General features: G+C 44.0%; 1 protein-coding gene across 3 annotated transcripts; it reads left to right on the forward strand.

Annotated features, from left to right (window-relative positions):
• Nucleotides 1-474: 474 nt before the first annotated feature.
• TAGLN3 (transgelin 3) lies at nt 475-13,068 on the forward strand. 3 transcript variants are annotated; one of them, XM_006116818.4, is made up of 5 exons: nt 475-615; nt 966-1,147; nt 2,049-2,223; nt 7,533-7,635; nt 12,587-13,068. In XM_006116818.4, the coding sequence occupies exons 2-5, from the start codon at nt 968-970 to the stop codon at nt 12,726-12,728; spliced, it is 600 nt and encodes a 199-aa protein (XP_006116880.1). In that variant the 5' UTR covers nt 475-615; nt 966-967; the 3' UTR covers nt 12,729-13,068. The 3 variants fall into 3 exon arrangements, with proteins under 3 accessions (XP_006116880.1, XP_006116881.1, XP_014425834.1); XM_006116819.4 differs by having other exon boundaries at nt 506-646; XM_014570348.3 differs by having other exon boundaries at nt 526-635.
• Nucleotides 13,069-13,333: the final 265 nt, after the last annotated feature.

Below are 13,333 nucleotides of genomic sequence, written 5' to 3' on the forward strand. Positions count from 1 at the left end.
TCTTTTGTTTAATTTTACTCATCACCCCTAATTATACCCTTGTTTGTACTTCAAATTATAGTCTCTCCACCCTTGGTTTTGGTTTTCTTCTTTCACCCTCCAATGATGACAGCACACAGGACGTGGAATAGGGAGAAAAATACTCTTCACGTATTCCAATATCTATTGGTTCCTATTACATTTGGATAATGAAATTATACCAACCGAGTCCTCCTATAAGTATTGTTTAACTATAGAGACGTCAGGTACTCTGCAGCTGGGTTCAGCGGCCAAATCTAAGTAAGGTAGAACTGGATCAAGAAAGTGAACAAAACCGAACAGGAGAAGTGGGCACTTAAACAGACTGCAGATTAGAGAGAGAGAGTGTTCTCCTTGGCTATGCTGAGTAGGCAGGCCTTTTAATGGCTCTTAGCAACGCCCCTGCTTTGACCCTCCTCATATGTGAGGAAAATCAAATCAATACACTGTTCTTCAAATCAGGATGCTGCAGCAGCAGGGTCGCACAGCAGCCTTCTTCTCTTCTTAAATTTCTCAGTGCTTTTCCATTCGATGGTCTCCGGATTTCTAAGCTTCACTGCCTGATTGCATCTCTGAAAGGATCCCTTGAGTTCCCATGTATAGTCTTCTTGTTATTAGCAAGTATTATGTAGGCAATTTTAAAGTACTTCTGGATTTGCTGGCAGTCGTGACACTGATCTGAAACTCTATTATAATCTTCTTGTTGCTATAGCAGAAATCTGACTTGCAATCTATTTTAATTTAAACTGCAGTTTGATTTTTGTTGTTAGGCTGTGAGAAAATGACTTTATTTAATTTTTCTCCCTGTAAAACCATTAAAGACAATGTCTGCTTTTGTTCTGATTTTTGGTAGTCAATCTGCATTGACGTATAGGTTGGGCTGTTTTATATACATAAACCTATCTTATCGGAACCCTATAAATAAACAATTTGTATTTTTGTTCCAGAGATGGCTAACAGAGGACCAAGCTATGGTTTAAGCCGAGAAGTGCAGGAAAAGATTGAACAGAAATATGACCTGGAATTAGAGAACAAGCTAGTGGACTGGATTATAATACAGTGCGGTGAAAAGATAGAGCATCCACCTCCCGGAAGGCAAAATTTTCAGAAATGGCTAATGGATGGAACAGTAAGTGTTGATCTAATTTCATATATACATTATTTTTATGTGTATAATGAATCCTAATCTATTAACATCTATACCCTAACTCTGTATTTTGATCTGATTGCACTGGCATGAGGTATAGGTTATTTTTGTATATTCTATTATACATATATATAGTATATACTGTTGACTGTACTATTAGAGGGTTCCTTTTGATCAGGAGATTTTTGCTATTTCAGAATAACTTTTCTTTCAATGTATTGGGATATGTATATTAGGTTTCAGTCCCTCCTTCTCTATAATTTCTCATAGAATAACAACAGATTTGCTTTTCCAATCAAGTTGGTACTTTTCTGCTAAGAAAACAAAAGTGTTGCTGTGTGTCTGTGTGTAATACACATGGACTTAGATTCATTTGATTTTGTGATAGTGTTTTCTCCTTGGAAATAATTCTTGAGCTATTATGTTGTATTTCATTGGTGTATCAGATAAACACACAAAAAAGCTGCTGTTTGCACTAGGCAGCAAGACTTGGCTACTGGCTGATGACTGAAACTCTGCCAACCTTGCTTTAACAGTATTTCAATTGATAGTGCTTTGTTTTCCTCCCCCCCCCCCCCCCACTACTGCCAGTTGTTACATAACCTCTAGTAAATGATTGTTTTATTTCTTGCAGTAGCTCAATGCATGTTTGATCAGGTTATCAGTACCATTTAATAAAAGCTGTAATGGCACTTTAATACACTCAGAAAACTACCACTGGTATAGACAGGTTCTTTTTCTTAAAGAAATGATTTCTCTGAGAGATTCTACCCATGTTAGAGCTTCCCACTGCATAATCTAATACACAGAAATTGTCGTCTGCTTTAGTGACCTGGAACTAATTGATTTTTTTTAAACTTCTGTTTCCTATTTTATCTCTTAGCTGTTGTGCAAGTTAATAAACAGTTTACATCCAAAGGGCAAAGAACCCATTCCAAAGATCTCTGAATCAAAAATGGCTTTCAAGCAGATGGAGCAAATTTCTCAATTCTTAAAAGCTGCTGAAATCTATGGAGTAAGAACAACAGATATTTTCCAGACAGTGGATTTATGGGAAGGTAAAAATAATAATGATACTGAAAATGAGCTTGCAGTCTTCATTCTGCTCTGCTTTGATGCTAAGAGTGCGTTTTATCCAAGGGGAAAAAATATTTAATGTAATTATCTTTAGCTTCTGTTTGCTTTACCTCATTACCATTCTCTTCCAGTGGTGCATTATCTCCTCCAAGGGATTTATATTACCCTAAGGACATAATGGAATCTTTTCAAGTTAATGTATTACCCAAAAGCCATCATTGTAACAAAGCCATAAATGGAATAAAATAAGTGTATTTCCAAGCAAATATCTCCTAATAACAAATAGGGAGAACTCTGTTTTCCCGTGGCAAGCTTTTATCAAATATTTCAAATTGAGAGTGAGGCTTACATTTTACCTGTAAAACTGAATCAAAAAAAATCACTACCCCATTCAGGGAAAAATATATGTGCATTTTTTCAGCTTGTACAAAGTCTTTTACATTAATCATGACTAGTTAAAAGGAAAAATCACTAGTGACACACAAGAAATTTAGGTTTCCAGAGTTGTCAGCCTAACATTTTTCACCAGTATTAAATCCTCCTTAAAAAGATCACTATGGAAACATTCAGCTAAAACCTGAAAATGCCCCTGTGAGTCTGCAATAGCTTAGGTCTATGAAGATTTTTTCCATTCCACATGGGAACTAGAAGTGGTCTATATTATTTTCCCATGAACCTATGATTTTTTTCTGACAGGTTATTCATATTGCTGCCTTTTACTTCCTATGTGATGATCCATCACTTTCTAGTGCTCCTACATGTGCTCTTGGGCATCTCTAAGTAAAGTGCCATATCATGGAACACAGTGCGAGGGCTCAAAGTACTTAGCATCACTGAAGACAGGAGTTGAGATTTGGGCGAGGGGGGGGGGCGTGAAAGGCAGACACAGAGGGAACAAAGCAATGTATGGAGGAAATGATCTGTTGTAAATGGTCACTCACTGCAATAGGGTGGGAGGCTGCAGGGAGGGCACTAGTGAAGGGTTGTTGCCCTTCGACATGCACAAGTGAGACCAGACACAGTAGAGACACCCAATGCAGGTGTGGCTTTGCTGTGGGAACCCAATGCCTCTCAACCCTCTTCTGTAGCCCAATGCCTCTCAACCTTCTTCTGCAGACCCTATTTTCCTGTCTGGGTACCCTCAGGTCTTCCAATGTATCTCAGTCCTGAAAGAAATGCTCCTTGTTATTCCAGGCTTGGTCTCTACATAAGTTCTCCCCCTTCACTGTAGTTGGGACTTGAGGCACTGCTGTTATTTCATTGTTGAGGCTCTTCATTGAGAAGAGTTAGAAAATGGAAATGCTTCAGCAGTTCGGGGAAGGGGGATGTGCATGCGTGCAGTGCGGGCATGCTCACATACCAGAAAAAATTCCCCGGTTGTCCTCTGCAATAGGAGTGTCAACCCTAGTGTTGATTGGGAATAAGCTATGCTCTGAGTTGTCTAAATCAAAGACAAAGGAGGATGGCCCGATGATCAGCCCCTTTTGCCATTAACATTTTTCCAACAGCTTTTTCTGCAAGACTCTTCATAACAGACAGCCAACAATAACCCCACCACACATACACTACTTGTTAGGTTGTTTCAAACACAGCAAACCAGCCTGCACCCACCTTCCCCTTTGTGGTGCCATCACCATAAGTTCTTTTCTTTCTTGCACGTGTTGGGATGGGAGGCTATTTTGCACTCCGTTCCCAAACATCCTGATCACTTTACCTGCTCTCTTTCAGCGCATTTCCTTAGTATATTTCAGGGTAGATCAAGTCAGTAGTAAGTCAACTTCAAAGAGTGCAGAGAATGCAGCTTTGAATCTTTATCTACATTTTTGAGGCTTCTGGTCCAGTGATGCCCTTCAAAATAGTCCCTCTCTCCCTGAAGCTGATCCCATAAAAACACTTGGCGTGAAGGCCCAAAGATTTCTACTCCTTCAAACAGTTTTTTTTCTTAGGGACAACTTAGAAGCCCTCCTCCTAGCACAGGCAGTGTCTAGCTCTTCTGCTAGGCTGTGCATATGTCCATATGTACCAGCGTTCATTGTACAAGGGCTTATCAGCTTGAGATGAAATGACAGCAGGGTCCTAGAAAAGATGTTGCCAATCATATTGATCGTGATTCAGGGGAGGCGAAAGAGAGTGAGGGGAAGACAGATAAAGCCCCGTTGCGTATTCACAAGTTTGGTGTGGGGTCTGAGAGAGATTTTTAACTAAACTTTTCTGCATCTTAGAGTCTTGAGTTGTTGAGTTTGGCTTGAGGGAGGGCTGAGAATGTGCAGTGTCTTGTATTTTAGGTATGATGAGGTCTCATTTGTTCACATCCCAAATATATATTTGCTACATCTGCCTTCACTATGATGCTCCAGACTGTCTGTCAGACAATTCCGCAGTGGTGATGCCTCTGGCTTTCAACTTCTTGTCAACCTTTCCTAAACTGCTTGTATCCTTGTGTGTTTGCCCTCTTTGCACAGTGATGTTTGGTCTCCACACACAGCTACAGCCTTTACTCACATTCTATGTTCTCCACCAGGCTTGTCAGAAAGGTAGCTCGAAGCCCAGTCTTGGCTGTGTCTTTCTTTCATTATGTGACAATCATCCGCTCCTCCATCTGTTTCTCCTGTGTCGCTTCTCCCACTCCCTACTGCCAGTTAAAGCACAGCTTTGGTGGCAGCCTGATGAAGCAGAACAGTAGGTACGGGGAGGCTACAGATGGCTCAGGCAGGCTCATCATGACGTTTTGCTACTGGTCTTTTGTTTTTAAAATTGCCATCATCCTCCAGTTCTTTCAGTTTCAACGCTTCATCCCATCCCTGCTTCTCCTCTCCAGCCACTGTGGTGCTTGCTCCTGGGGGAAATGTCACATGGGCTACATTATACTTAGCATCTGCTACAGCATATGGTACATCTGCAACCTTAGGGAGCCCATAATTCTAAGTGTGTGTGTGTGTGTGTGTGTGTGTGTGTGAGTGAGTGAGAGAGAGAGAGAGAGAGAGAGATATCAGTCTTTCAGATTGCCCTATGTTACGCAAGGAGCAAAGCTGCTCCAGTTTGTGGTCAAGGTGACAATTTATAAGCAAATTATCCCTTGCAAATAAAATATGCAGAGCCCTGCATGGATACAAAAGATTGGATCTGCATTCGACCTGCGTCTGCGTTCATTAAGTTGTACCTGACCTGCGATCCGCACTCAATCTGCACCTGCACTAGCACCTTATCTTACTCTTAGAGCCCTGTGTAGATACAAATGTTTGGATCCACATAAGAACAGTCGTATTGGGTTAGGCCAATGGTCCATCTAGCTCAGTAACCTGACTTCTGCCAATTGCCAATGACAGGTGCTTCGGAGGGAATGAACAGAATGGGCATTCATATAGTGAGTTGCCCATTCCCAGTTTCTGGCATTCAATCCTCAGTCAGCTAAAGATGGTAAACAGTACAACCACATTTCTAGTAATCCCTATCAACTTAAAAGGGCAATAATATGGGCAATTTCAATACAGTTGGAAGCTGCTAAATGTATTGAGCTTAGGGACCTTACTCATCACAAATTGTAGGTGCTTTGTGTCTGAAGGTTTATGTAAGTCATATTCTTTAATTTAATCTGTGCGTTGCTAGGGAAATGTGGAATATAAATGTGTAAAACAGTAGGCTTGACTTCTCAGGCGCACACTCTGTGTTTCATTGGCTTCCTTAGCAGTGGCTGATTGGAAATAGGCTTAGTTGAGAAATCTTTTTTTTATTGTTTATTATGAAACAGCATATATCTAGAATGGTAAATTTCCAAGTGTAGTTAAAACCTTAAATTCCCCATTCTGAAGAGCTTACTGTCAAAGACAGACAAGACCTGAAATTGACGTTAAGGAAAGAAGGAAGGGGGAATCACTCCGGGGGTGGAGAAGAAGGTAGACAGGAATCATAGCATAAGTGGGATGTGAGGAGGAGAAAAGAAAGAGCACATAGGGAATGATATTTTCAGAGGCTCAGAACACAATAAGGATAAATCTGGTCAAACATTTCCATTTATGTGATTTAAAAAAAAAATGAAATGAAGGCACGTTTTTCTATAGCATTTTTCAGGGCTTTTTTTACTAAATATAGAGGAAAAGGAAGTTTGATTTTGTACTCGTTTCCTCCCTCCCCCTGGAACACACAGAAGAAAGGTGAAAGGAGCCAATTCTGGAAGTAGGGACAGAACTGTAAAGTGTTGCCTAGAAGGGAAAACTTTGTTGAAGAGCCATTTTTATGTTTTCAAAATATGGAATGGGAAGGGGAAGAACTTCAAGAAGAATAACTCTGGGACATGGACAGTGAGGGAGATGGAAGTTGAAGGAAGGAAAATAGAGTTGGAGTGACACAGAGTTGTGAAAGTGAAAACAAGGAGCTTGAATTTGATATGGCATGATATAGGGAGCTGTTAAATGGAATCACTGAATTAGTGGATGGGTACTTTGGCAAAACCTGATGAGAATTAAGAGCATAGTGACTGTTGAAGGATTGGAGTATGCTCTCTCAGCAGTGGAATCTTGCCCAGGAATCTCCAGATGCTTCATAAAGTTGTGTAAACATAATTCTCCCCATTTTGCAGATGTGAAACTGAGTCACAGGTTTTGTTTTTTTGTTTTTTGTATTTTTTTACACAGTGCCTTAGTCTGCACCAGAGGGGTGTGAACTGTAGGGTGGGATAATGTGTCAAATACTAATTTGCACACTGATGATAAAATGGTAACGGAGCACTACGCAGTTATCAATGTCATTGCTCTTTGCCGGGCATGCATCTATTAGTGAATGGTCCTGGGTTTCTGACTCAGGACTTTTTGTATAAAGTGATGTCTCTAACGCAGAAGTTCTTGTATCCACCTAATGCTTGAGTGCTTGAGCAATCTCTGTTGTTGCAGGGATGGGTTTTCATAATGAAACCTACCCCCTAAAGGCACACGTGACTTTAAACTTGTATCTTTTACTCAGAAAGCTCTCTCACTATACATGCTGTCTCCCGAGCTACTGTAACAAAATAAATATGGCACTGGAGCCACGCACCCCTGAATTCTAATCTCTGTTTTATACGCCTCTCGTGGCCTTCGGCGAGTCAGTCAAAGTCCCTGTCTCAGTCACATCATCTGTAAAACAGGGATAATTATGCTGACCTACCTCCCAGTGGCATTGCAAGGTTTAATTAATTCGTTGGGTGGAGACCTCCGTGAAGGTGCTAAATGGTGCTGACAAAATGGTGTTGCTGTCCTGAAATCATCTACTTCATATGCAGATTTTTAAAAATGATTTTCAACTTCTGGCTTTTTAGGGAAGGACATGGCTGCTGTGCAGAGAACCTTAATGTCTTTAGGCAGCTTGGCTATCACGAAGGATGATGGATGTTACAGAGGGGACCCGTGCTGGTTTCACAGGTAAAGTGCCAAGCAATGGATGGTTGGTACATTGTCTGCCTATAAGCATGAAGTTAGGAAACTAACTGGGGACTGAACAGCCTTCCCAAAATGTCCTGGAAATATTTTAAAAATGAGTAGTCCTGTGGCACCTTAGAGACAAACAAAAATATGTAGACTCATGAGCTTTCATGGCTAAGATGAGTACTCATCTGTTGAAGTGTGTCTTAATCATGAAAGCTCATGACCCTATATATTTTTGTTAATCTCTAAGGTGCCACAGGACTACTCGTTGTTTGTAAAGTTACAGACAAATATGGTTACCCCTCTTAGACTGGGAATTTTTGACAGCCTTGAGTGAGATATCTAGGTCCTCCAGAATTTTAGAAAGACCCAGTCTGAGGCCTGGTCTTACTTGAATTAAGATGAAGTGAACAAAGCCGGGTCTAAACTAAATTAAGCATGTTCACGCAAGCATTTGCATAGATTCAAAAACTCATTTCAGTTAAACTCGTGACATTTGCATATGTGGATAAAACCGTAGATATTCAAACTCTGATTTTTCTCACTGCTCTGTGCTGATAATTCCTTAAAAGTCAGTGGGTTTGATTCTTATAGGAATTCGTGTGAGTGCAAAGTAGGAGTAAAATGCCACCATGTCAGCATGGTGGCTTTTTACACTCACTTTACACTGAAGTGAAGTGCAAGGCAATGGAGAATCAAGCCCAAAGGAGCTGAACCAATGTACAAGCTTAGTGACGGCAGAAGCAGCCTCTCCTATGTACCTCATATTTCATTTAAGCACCATAGGTGTGCGCACGGGATGTGCCGGGTGCCCAGGCACACCCTAATGTTTCAAAGGGGGCATGAGCGAAGGAGCACCGCTTCGGCGCTCTGGGGAATAGACGCCGCGCCAGGTTTGCCATGCATGTGTGGCCAAAACCGGCAGGTCTTAGGACCCCATGGAAAGAGGTGGCAGGGACGCGTCACCCGGCCACCCCATCAAGCGAGGTGAGTTTAAACCCCGGGCGGGAAGCGGGGGGCTGCCCCGGGCAGGGGATTGGGGGCAGCGCGGCTGGCTCGGGGGGTGGCTGGGGTCAGGGGCAACACGGCTGGTGTTGGGGAGGGAGCCAGGGTCGGGGAGGGGGCCGGGGGCGGGGGCAGCGCGGCTGGCCTCGGGGAGGGGCGAAGGGTGGGGGTGGGGGCAGTGTGGCTGGCCTCGGGGAGGGGAGGGGGCCGAGGCTGGGGGCAGCATGGCTGGCCCCCGCCCCCCTCCCCCAGAGCTGCTTCCCATCCTCTCTTCCCCCGGTCCCCCTCCCCCACCAGCCACTCCCTGCCCCCCAGCCACTCACTCTTCCTCCCCCTCCCCACCCAAGATCAAGTGTGTCCATTTCTTTGGGGGAGGGTCTACCTGGGAACCCTACGAGTCGGACCCGGTGCAGGCACCAAGTGATGGGGACTGCCGGAACTTTAGGAACCAGAGACTGCGGGGTGGGGGTTTGTGGCCCAAAAGGGGGCTGAGAAACCTAAGAGACAGAGTAGGGGGAGCACCAGAAGGGTGACAGTCAGAGCGACCCTAGAACTCTGTTACATACCAGTTGGCAGCTGCTGGAAGAGGAGGGAAAAATAGGGGGGTAAGGGTCAGAGAGGAAGGAGCTTGTGCTGAGAAGAGGGGGGCAGGTCAGGAGAATAAAGGGGAAGGCACCAAGGGGCAGGGTGTAGGAGAGAGACAAATGCCAGGGGGCCAAGTGGAGACAATGAGGAAAAGGGCAGGAGGGGAGGTGTCAGTGAGAGGGGGGATAGGATGATGCTAGTAGAGGAGAGGGGAAGGGCTTTGGGGTCTAGAGGGGAGAAGGAGAGGTGCTGGGAGAAGGCTTGAAAGAAGGGGTGGGCATGAGGAAGGCGGGGATGGAGCAAGACATGTGTGAGGGCACAGAGGGGCATGAGGGGAATGGGGCAGAGGGTGGTGAGGGGGTGGGCATCAGGGAAAAAGAAGGCAAAGGGGGCAGGGGCAGTGAGGGAAGGGGGGGGCACCAGGAGGGTGCAAAGGTAAGAGAAGGTGCAGGTGCCAGAGGGTTCCGGGGGGTGAAGCAGAAGGGCAGATACCTGAAGGGAAGGGACCAGTACCAGAGGAGAGAGGCAGGGCAGGTGTGTAGAGGGAGGTGTTAGAAGAGGGGATGAGGAGGGGTAGCTCACATGATCAGAGTGGGGCTACTGGAGGAGTGGGCACAGGGAGGAGAGAAGGGCTGGTGGAGGGGGGCAGGTTGCAGGAGGCCTGAAGGCAGTGAGAAGGGCAGGAGTCAGGACAGCAGAGGAGGGTGAGGAGTTGGGGGCAGCAGGCACCAGGGGAGCTGATGGAACAAGGGGAGGAGACATGGCAGCAGAGAGGAAAGGTAAAGGTTTAAAAATATTTAATAATAACTTGGGTGCCACAGTGGCACATACAAACAAGCCACATGAACTCAGTACTTGCGAGCTGTGCTTTTGCACAAGAGCATCTATGGCAGTGTGGATGCTCTCTTGCCTAAGAAAGCGTTGATGGCTATTTTAGCCATAGGGCTTTCTTGCGCAAGAAATTCATGTTGCCTGTCCACACTGGCCTCTTGCGCAAGAACAGTTGCACAAAAGGGCTTATTCCTGAGCGGGAGCATCATAGTTCTTGCTCAAGAAGCCCTGATTTCATACATGAGAACGTCAGTGTACTTGCGCAAGAACATGCGGCCAGTGTATGAGAGAAGGGCTGGTGAAGGGGGGCAGGTCTCAGGAAGGCTAAGGGCAGTGAGAGGGGCAGGAGTCAGGACAGCAGAGGTAGGTGAGGGATTGGGGGGGCAGCAGGTGCCAGGGGAGCTGATGGAGCAAGCAGAGGAGATAGAGCAGCAGAGGGGAAAGACAAAGGTTCATACGATATTTATTAATAACTTGGGTGCCACAGTGGCACATCCAAACAAGCCACAAACTCAGTACTGGTGCACAACACAAAATTTATTATGCTCATGGGAGGAAACTCTTAGAGGGAACACTTCCCCCAGCCTCTCCACCCCCCGAGTTAATGTCACACACATTGGGTTAATGCAATTGCAGGATAGTTGCATGGGCGGGGGAGGGGGGGGTTGGTGAGGCCCAAACTAATCCCTGTTGGTAAGAGGATGGTGGGAAAAGTCTTTGGGGAGGGAAGGGGTCACATGACACCTTTTATTTCTGGTCATGTGTCCATATTGCCCCGAAAGTGTTACCTCCAGAGGTGTGGCTAATGGGAGTCAGGGGTGTGGCTAATGGGGGTCAAAGAGTACATTTAAAAAAAATTCTTTGGGTGCACACCCTAATGAAATGTTTTGCTCATGCCTATGTTAAGCACCCTGAATGAAAAGTAGCAGGAGATCTTGTTATCCATCTAACCACTAAATACCAAATGCTGAACACTTTGCCCATGGAAGTGCTTATGGTAGGAATAATTCTAAGAAATGTAAACTGTAGATATATTCAGCTGTTAAGAACATGCTTGGATTTCCCTTTGATCTCTTCTATCTCATTCATAGTTTTGTCTGTTTTTATTAATAGTAACATTCAACTACCTGTAGCTAATGAACAATGCCTGCAATGATTAATGGGGAATTGGTTCCCAAGGCTTTAATTAAAATAAAATGAGGAGCAAATGAATCTCTGATAGAATTAAGTGCTGAGAGAATTTCTAAAAATAGGGAGGAGAGAAATCCTCCTTAGATGGCATTTTAGGTCGCTTGCTTTTCAGGTTCTGAAAAAAACGAAATAAGGGAAAATTAAAAATATGGCTGGGTTTTTTTTTCAATAGGTCTCGGCTCAGCTTGCATCTCTCCTAGAAGTGCAATGTTCTATGGGAGAGAGAATCATTACAGAAGGGGAAGTGACTATCTAGGAAGGATTCTAGGAATCATAGTGGATCACAAGCTAAATGAGAGTCAACATTGTGACACTGTTGCAAAAAAATCCAATATGATTCTGAGATACATTAACAGGAGTGTTGTGAGCAAGACAGAAGACGTCATTCTTCCATTCTACTCTGCGCTGATTTGGCCCCAGTTGGAGTATTGTGTGCAGTTCTGGACACCACATTTCAAGAAAGATGTGGAGAAACTGGAGAAGGTCCAGAGAAGTGCAACAAAAATGATTAAAGGGCTAGAGAATATGACCTATGAGGGCAGACTGAAAGAACTGGGCTTGTTTAGTTTAGAAAAGAAAAGACTGAGAGGGGACATAATAGTGGTTTTCAAGTATCTAAAAGGAGGGGGGTAAATTGTTCTCCTTGGCCTCTGAGGATAGGACAAGAAGCAATGGACTTAAATTGCAGTAAGGGAGGTTTAGGTTGGATATCAGGAAAAACTTCCTAATGGTCAGGGTGGTTAAACACCGGAATAAATTGCCTAGGGAGGTTGTGGAATCTCCATTTTAAGAGCAGGTTAGATAGGCATCTGTCAGGGATGAACTAGAATGATGCTTGGTCCTGCTGTGAGGGCAGAGGACTGGACTCGATGACCTCTTGAGATCCCTTCCAGTTCTAGATTCTATGATTATCTGATTATAGTTAATTGTTAGCTAGGTGATAGGATAGTACCCAGGAGCTCATGAACCCTTTTATAAATGTAAATACGTTAAAATGAACCGTGGCCCCCCCCTTCTGAAAGTCTACAAGACATGACTGACAGCTTAACCCTCTCATGAGTGTGTCATAGATCATTATATTTGTATTCACTTGGGGAGTCTAGAATTAATGGTACAATAAAGGTCTGAGGTACTGCTACGGCTTTGGCTGGTATGTACATCATGGTGTGCACTGTAGAAAAGCAGTTAGGCTTCCAGTATTGTGTACTTCATGGGATACTGAAATAAAGTATTGCAGTGCAGAGAGAATACTTGTGAGAGGGCAGAGTCTTGGGGCTTTTGAAAATCATGTGGGCACAATCGGGGTTGACCCTCTATTGCTTTTGTGTCTGCACAGGAAAGCACAGCAGAATCGGCGAGGATTTTCTGAAGAGCAGCTTCGTCGGGGACAGAATGTCATAGGCCTTCAGATGGGTAGCAACAAAGGCGCATCGCAGTCTGGCATGACGGGCTATGGAATGCCAAGGCAGATTATGTGATGGCTGTCTGTAGAGCACACACATTCTACAGCATGATCTGATTAGAAACACCTAGCTAGTTCCCTTTCAGCCTAAAACATGGTTTTTTAATAGTTTGTCCTTTGGGTTTTTTTTTTCCAGCTGCAACTTTTTGACTAAAACTATGGATGTGCGTGTTATGTTCACAATGCTGCCCCCTACTGTTCACTTCTGAACTATGCAAAGACTCTGGTTTTCTCTATTTATTTATTTGCAAATTGTTATCCTTGGCATTTCTGTCTTACAAAACCCAATATTGTATCTCAACAAGTAACCTCATCATTGTTTGATCTTCTAAAAATAAAGATATTTAAAAAGTCAACTTGGAGTGAATCTTTATAGGGGAGAAAGCCCACAACTTCCCACATAAGTTGCTTGTGGAGTGAGGTTACACCAACTCCTCTGCCACATGTAGAACACTGATGTCCAGAACCCCCAGGAGGGAGCTAGGTAGTTTACCAGTTCCTCTATCTCTTCCCTTCACTTGTGCAACATGCTGTCAGTGTTTGATGGAAACCGCATGTGCACTGAACGGCATTCCCCACAATGCTGTTGCTTTATCTGTGACCCTGCTTCTCCATGTCTAA

The sequence above is a fragment of the Pelodiscus sinensis genome, chromosome 1, assembly GCF_049634645.1.
Source record: "Pelodiscus sinensis isolate JC-2024 chromosome 1, ASM4963464v1, whole genome shotgun sequence".
NCBI classification, from domain to species: domain Eukaryota; kingdom Metazoa; phylum Chordata; order Testudines; family Trionychidae; genus Pelodiscus; species Pelodiscus sinensis.